Below are 7,822 nucleotides of genomic sequence, written 5' to 3'. Positions count from 1 at the left end.
GGGAGTTGTTTTAGGGTTAAAGTATAGCGCAGCCTTGATGTGAATGGAGGCGTGTAGTGCTGTGATCGTCGATGTCGTGACCAAGCCTGCTGATTAACATTGAGCAGTTCATTGTCACCTGAGTGGTGAGACTCTTATGTTAACGCGTTACCTTACAAACATGGCCCAGGAATGGAAAATGAGTCATGGGAGACAGAAAGTGTAGACAAAATAGCAATTTATTAATAACTTATCTTTTCTTTACATTCGTAAGAGTGTGGAGGGGTGGCTGAGGTCGCCAGGTTGGCTTCCTCGAGAAAACAGGCCGTCTCTCTGGAGGGGGCATAACAAACCCCCCCTCTGAAGTTCGGCATTTCTTATTCTTTCAACCGACAAAAAAACTGCATTTCACAGAGTTTTTCCCTGAAGAGTTGAGGCGAGCAAAGCCTCTTGCTTTGTCAACATTTCAGAGACTTTTAACCATCGCACACAGAGAAGTGCTGCTTCCATTAACCTTCATTCTGCCTGTATGATCAAACACAGGTTACCACACATACACAGCTTGCATAAAGCTATTTTCCATAAGACTCAGATTAACTTAAGCTATTTTAAAATGTTATGCCGTGGCCAATTACAATGAGTTACTGCAATGTATCCGAAATCCAGTCTAATTACAGACTTATTCTGGGTTTTATTTTTTCGGATGCAGTGGAGATTTGTCAAAGTGAGGGCAGTAAAACCCAGGGGTGTTGTTCTGGTGGTTAATTAAACAGCAAACATTTCTGTGTGCGAAAACTAAGGCATACAACCAAGGTGACTTTGATTTGTGTGACAATGGGTGCAAAAACAAGGCCTAGCCTGGCTGAATTCACACATAAAGCGATTATCAAATATATTACACATATATACAATTTTTGTATGATTCTTGGAAGAAGAATAAACTACTAATTTTTTTGGCATTATCAACTTAAACATACTGATCAAATATGCAGTTTCTTTGCTTACATATAAGTAGAAGATGAAACTAAGAGAATCTTCAGTACCCACTTGTTGCAAAGGGTATATATATACTACTCGAGCAAGGCTTTGATGTATTGTCTCTTATATTAAGATATATATACACAACGTATAAATGATTCAAAAGACTCCACACATGTAAAATTGAGTCCAGTACACTGTGCCATCTAAACCCTGGGGTGCTTCCAACCCCATGCAGGCATGTCTTCACAGAAGACAAAGAGAGATGTGCACCCTCAAAAAAAGATTTCAAGGTGCAAGTGCTAAGCCCAACCCAAGAAAGACAAGAAAAAGGCTTTTCTATAGCATGTCCAGTTTGAACAATCATTGTCTCTTTGGCACACCAGCCTAGCGACTCTGAAGTACAACATACAACCGTCCATATAAAAATCACCTCCCGTTCCTTCTGACGAAACAGTAGAAAAGACCGCAACAGTCTTGGTAGCAATATATGGGTTATAGAAAGTATCTCTGTGCTCTCTCTCTCTCTACGACTCTCTTCCTGTCTCTCATTCGCTCTGCAGCAGCTGCTTCTCAAGAGTGTCAGGCAGACGCCCCTCCAGCGTGAGTGCGTGCGCTCGGCAGCTGTCTCCCCGAGCCAGCCGCATCAATAACCTCACCAGCTCCTGACAAGACGGCAGGTGACGGTAAAAAGAGAACTTCTTTGCAGCCTTATTAATTTTGTTTCCCAACAGGAGGCCTTTTTTAACGCCTCTGTTTTAAGCCAATGGAGATCAGCAGGCAGACAGACTGGGCACTGGCCTGAGAGCGTCTTCACGTGGACTCCAGGGGGTCCAGCTGAAAGACGTTGTGGTTGGTGGGCGTGGTGAAGTACAGCGGGGTGGTGGGCGCCACCATACGGTTGTCGCACGGCCGCTTCAGGCCCAGGGTGCGCTCAAAGTCCAACAGCTGGCCCATGAAGTTGAAGTTGGGCGAGATGTTGGACTTCTTAGTCTTGACGATGTCATAGGCGTCGTTCATAGACAGGTTGAGCTTCTGCATCAGGTAGGCCACCGTCACTGTGACGGAGCGGCTGATGCCGGCCAGGCAGTGGACCAGGACACCACACTTCTGGGCCCGTGCCTCATCTGGAGGAGAGGAGAGAGTGGGAAAATGCTCATTAATGGATTTGCCAAAAAACAACAACAGCATACATAAATAAAGACAGTACTTCTGTGACATTCTAGTGGACAAAGTAAAGACCCTGCTGGCTTTTCGTCTTGGGGATTGTTTGTCACTGCACAAGAGCCTGTGTGTATGTTAATGCAGCCATGGCACTCGCTTCCTCCAGTTCAGTACTGAAAGGGCAAAGTATTTACTACAGGGGGGCTGGCGCCAGTTGCCCGGGACAAACGCCTGTCATGTTCAAGTCAAGTTGGCCAGTCCAGAAGAGAGACAGAGAGTGCAAGGAAGGAAGAATGAAAGGAGGGCCAGAAGAGAGCGAGTGATATAGAGAGAAAGAACACAACAATCAAGAGTGAGATAGAAAGACAGCAAGAGAGAGTGGCTGGAAGTGGATGTTATTATCTCTTATCTCCCCTGACTTGTCAGTCAACAGAGGCCATGGCGTTCGCACACACACATACATCCACAAACAGAGCCTAACATTCTCTGGGCTTGTCCCTCAGTAACAGGGCTGGGGAAATTGACTATTACGGTCTATTAAACCATTCTTCCGCTCAGCCAGGGTTTTTGCTCCGACAATGGTGCCATTTGGGCGTGTAAACGTAGGAGTCATGAGGGCACGCTGTCAAGGCGAACAGGATGTCAACAGGGGCCCGTAAATGGCTCCCTTTGTAATGGGGAGGAGGGGGGACATTGCCATGTCCTAGATTACTTTCAATGCAGACTTCCTTCCTGTTGCGCTCAAATTACTGCCCTCCCCTCCGCTCGCCCCCTTCTCTCGTTTCAGCGTAGCTCTTTGTGTCGCAATTACACAAGTCCCCGGGACAACAGATAAGGCTCGGCATGTCTACCATTGAAGTCTAATCATTTGTACTTGGCACAGTGCGTTTATAATGCCAGTGTGCCGTTTAGAGAGGGGGGACTGTATTCCTCTGCTTGAACACAATAACAGTAATCTGTGTCCTGAGTGTGTCCCTCCTTGATTGACTGATAAGACACACAGTCAGGGACATCTGATCTAATCTCAATTGCACAAGTATAAGAACTTCCTGCTATTGAGTCGCGTATATATCATTCATAAGATTCTATTCCTGACATATCCAGAGGGTTTATTCACAATGAGGTTACTGAATAGTAATGCATTTTATAATAATTCAACACTGACTGATTGTGCATCGTATAATTTAATCACAAATAAGCCTATATATTATTTTAAGTCCTCTTAGTGGAAGACTTGCGTTTTTGAGTCCACACAAAGAACATACAAATAAAAAACATGGCAGTTTTATAAACTACATAAGTCTATAGGAACACTACAGTGAGAGAAGTGTATTATCCCTTTGCAGGGGGAAGCAGCATTAATGCATGCTTATGCTTACCAATGAAGCTGATCGCCTCGGGGAAGAACTGAGACAGATTCTGGCTCCAGTGATCCGAGATGGGGATCTGCTTGTACTTAAACTCCCCAGCGTTCTCGAAGAGGTTGGGCAGGTTGGGCGTCACATTCAGGATGTACTTGATGCCGTACTCCTCCAGAATGTCCAGGTTGGTGGAGTCCTTGGCGCATCCCAGGTACAGGTGCGGCAGGATCTCTACCGGGAAGGAGGAGGGCTGCGGCGGGTTGTTGGAGAGGAGCGGACTGCCGTCCGAGTCGGTGGTGGTGGCGCTGCTAGGGTCGATGTCCGACTCGATGTCCGAGGAGGAGTCGGAGCTGATCCGCAGCCCCCCGAGGCCCAGCACATGGGCGGTGGGGGAAGAAGAACTGCTGCTGCTGTTCAGAGAGCCGTCCAGATTTGTCTCGCACAGGGCGGGGAATTCGGCTTGGAATTTGCTGAAGCCGCCTGTATACACAAAAAAAAGAAACGAATATTACTCATTAGTTACATGATCATATGCGTCCACAATCAGTGTTGCCATATCCGCTTATTATATGGGCTTCTTTTTCTGTAAAGGGTGCTTGTAAATATTGGTAGTCGCGCGTTGCGTTTTTTTTGGGCTCGTTTTTAATGTGTAGTTGCTTATTTGGACTTGTTTCCTGTTTTAACCAGTGGTTCTCAAACATTTTCATGTCAAGTATCCCCAATTAATATGTATTTGTCTGCGGCCCCCCCATCTGAAAATAATTCATGCCAGGGACCCCCATAGAAGATTTGTGTTGTTAAAATGTTTTAAAAAAATATTCATATTTTTTTTTCATGACAGTTGTTTTTCATGTTAGTCGTTTCTCTCGCAAAAGCTAGCAACAATGTCCACTAATGCATACCCATTTAGTCTGAATTCACGGCTATGAATGAATTCGCAAAACATGAATGAACTGAAACAGGATTCAACGAACAGCGGGACTCACCCTCGAGATAATACGCCTTGTAGCCCTCGTCCTTCAGCCGCCGCAGCAGCAAGCCCAGCACGGAGCCTCCGTCCACGTTCTCGTTCCACTCGCGGCTGTACTCGTCGTACAGCACGATGGTGTCCGTCTTGCAGCGCCGCGCGAACCTCTCGCGGTCCTCGCCGTTGGAGAGCAGCGACCGGACGGGCAGGTTGCCCTTCTTGAGCCGCCGCAGCATGAGGCTCGGCAGCGCCACGTTGATCGCCCCGTCGACGTGCGACACCTCGAAGAGCTCCTGCGCGCGGCAGTCCATGACCAGCAGCATGTCCCTGCGCGTCTCCAGCTGCTCCCGCAGCCAGCCCACCGTCTTGCTGATGGCCATCACCGAGTCGAGCACGGGCACGGGTCTGAGCTTGTCGAGCATTTAGAATGCGGAGAAGAGACTGGAATTCAATTCGATCGGTCGGTTCTTCAAGCGGGCCCTCACTGAGCAAGGGACTGGAGCATTTGATTAAAAATATGAAGCCCGAAAGAATGCGATAATATAAGAAACTCGAGGTGGAAAATTCGTTATTTGTTTGATTCGCCTTTATTGTCCAAGAAATGGACAAAACCCTAGAATCCGCAGGCTACTGATTTCCGACTGCAGATTTCTCTACACTGTGTCTGGCACTCTCATTCATGCATCTGCGTGAATAATGTCCGTTAATTTCTCAATGACTCTGAACACTGAACTGAACTGGCGCGGTGGCTGTTGCACAGACGTCTGCTTTATAGAATTCCAAATTCGCAGTAAAAAAAAACAATAACAATATCGATTCGTCCCGTCCGGTTACAGTTCCAAAATGTAGTGTTGTTGTTCCGTGGTGGTCGAAGCAATGCGTATGTCCTTGTGTTTGTGTGCAGTGCTCACAGCAGAGTGTTGCTGCAGAGACAGAGTAAGCCTGCTGAATGGTTACAAACGAGGGGCGGTTCAATGGATATGTTATGTGGGCCAGCCAATCAGAGAGGCGTTTCAGTGGATACATTATGTGGGCCGGCCAATCAGAGCGCGACTAGGCGGCCGTCGCCTAGGAAACGGGGGCCGGATGGGACGGACCGTGTTGATGAATTGTTAATAAGTTTGTCATTCACAAAAAAAAAAAAAAAACGGGCAAGGAATTTCCGCTCCGGATCAAGTGAGCCAAACAAATAGAAGCGGCGCTGCAGGGGGAAGGAAGCGAAACCCGCGTTACTTCACGCAGACTGCGCGCGCGCGCACGCGCGTGTGTGTGTGTCCAGAAAACGGGGGGCATTTCGCAATGGCTCGATTACTTTATAGCACGGTTAGTGCAGTTATTGCATAACAGCGTCGTGCAGACTGAAGAGATTGATGATTGTCTCTCATTTGTCTGCGTAACCTTCACTCTAGACTCAAGCCAAGAGGGCTTTGATTCGTGTGGGTGGCTCTCAGTCCCTCAGACAAACACACATGAACTCTCTCTCTCTCTCTCTCTCTCTCTCTCTCTCTCTCTCTCTCTCTCTCAGGAAAACAAACACAGTCAGCTGATGCTGTGACATGAACTCAATGAAATTCAATTCAAACGGGTTTCATTAGCAGGGGAAATACATGCTTACCTATTTGTATGTATGTAGCCTAAATACATGTGTAAACAGAGCTGTGACATAACTCTGTCTCTCTCTATTCAATTCAGTTAACTCTCTCTCCGGAAAACATAAACATTAGTCTGCTAGTGTGACTTCCCCTCTGGTCGTTGTCGTGGCTGGGTTTCAGGATGTGGCCTATAGGGTGATTTCATAGTATCAATTAGCCCGGATGTCAGACATTGTCGAGTGCTTAACACCCTTTTCACGCATGCCTCACTGAAAGCCCCGTTTGCAGGGCTATCAAACGCCCTTGATGGCTTCCCATGGGACTGTTAATGGTCACTCTAACTAGTCTAATGTGATTGAGCCATAAACAAGACAAACGTCCCCCCGCAGCCGCGTCTTGACCCATCCTGCGGTCCTTTTATCTCCGTTAATTGTAATTACATTGACACCACAGTGACAAGCTGTCCTCCGCACATCAATCAATTTTAAAGTCATAATATTCAAGTCATAATGGCCGTTTAGCGAAACGTGTGTCTGTTGACATTAGGAATGCAACGACAACTATAATGCGAGCTGTCAAGATTATCCTTGATTAATTAATATAAAAAGTTGTGATTTCATATCCAGAACGACCTGTAAATGTGCCCGCTGTACCAGCTGTATACTAAATGTTTAATTTCATGCTAAAGCAACACCATCTTGCATACTTGAGGTAATGAGTTCAGCCCTCAGGAGGAGTCTTTAAGCCAAATATGGACATTTTTTGACAGTGATTCTGTCTCTCATGTGTCTCTCTATGTCCCCGTCTGTCTCACACCTTGGCTATGAACCACATGCACATAGTGTCACTGTGGAGGAATCCATTATCACAGTTTTGTCAATCACTGAGTCTGACAGTGGTTACTGAAATATCTCAATGTGGACCAAAGTTAAGTTGTTCCTGTAACTTTATGTCAGGAAAATAGTGGAAAACAGTAACCCTGTCCCCATAATTTGGGCATATCATAAGGTTCAAGGTTTCTTTATTGTTACATCTTGTGTACAAGTAGGCCTACATAAGAGTAACATTATTTTGTTCTGGTTCCTCATAATAATAGGCAAACATTTTGCCAAAAAAAAAACTATTGTGTGTATAGTTTCAATGTACAGATTTATTTATTTATTGATATTATACTGTTTAGACTGATGATAGGTTCATGGTTTACCTATGATCCTAGATGACTATTTCTATGCATTTGATGTATTACCTCGTATTTACCTGCTTACTGTAAATCGCTCTGGATTAAGAGCGTCTGCTAAATGCCTAAATTGTAACTCTGAGAGTGTACAATGGACATTTGTACATTTTCTAAATTGCAAACGGTCCCGGATAAATTAACAATTTACTGTGTATAAAAGTGCAAGTTCAGAGGAATTGAACATTTCGTCAAACAAAGAACAGGGCAAGAGGCCATGGGATTAGAGTGCCACAAGAGCTAAGATAATTTGTTTTATACCAAGTGACTATACAAAACCTTGAAAAAATGCTGCTATTCGCTTCAAAAGCTTTATATGAAGCTACCCTTACCTAAATGTATAACCATTCCTGACAGCAAATGAAAATGTGACACAGCTCTGTTTACACAATTCTTTATTCCCTTTTCATTGTATACATACATTTCAGTTTTGACACTTTTGCAACATACAGGGAGATCAAGGAACTACATCACTACAAGCATAAAGCTACACAGTCAACAAAGAGCAAGTGCAGATGTAAAGACTCACTGTATGTAAAGTGCCGGA

The 7,822-nt window shown here is 45.3% G+C and overlaps 1 protein-coding gene across 1 annotated transcript; it reads right to left on the bottom strand.

Annotated features, from left to right (window-relative positions):
* Positions 1-200: 200 nt before the first annotated feature.
* Positions 201-5,386, bottom strand: dusp6 (dual specificity phosphatase 6). Its single transcript, XM_080437629.1, has 3 exons — positions 4,469-5,386; positions 3,501-3,962; positions 201-2,084 (listed from the first exon to the last, which is right to left on the bottom strand). The coding sequence occupies exons 1-3, from the start codon at positions 4,869-4,871 to the stop codon at positions 1,771-1,773; spliced, it is 1,179 nt and encodes a 392-aa protein (XP_080293755.1). The 5' UTR covers positions 4,872-5,386; the 3' UTR covers positions 201-1,770.
* Positions 5,387-7,822: the final 2,436 nt, after the last annotated feature.

Source organism: Gymnoscopelus braueri, assembly GCF_963280865.1.
Source record: "Gymnoscopelus braueri genome assembly, chromosome: 9".
Taxonomy (NCBI): domain Eukaryota; kingdom Metazoa; phylum Chordata; class Actinopteri; order Myctophiformes; family Myctophidae; genus Gymnoscopelus; species Gymnoscopelus braueri.
Note: the sequence above shows the minus strand (reverse complement) of the source record. Positions and strands in the feature narration are given on the sequence as shown.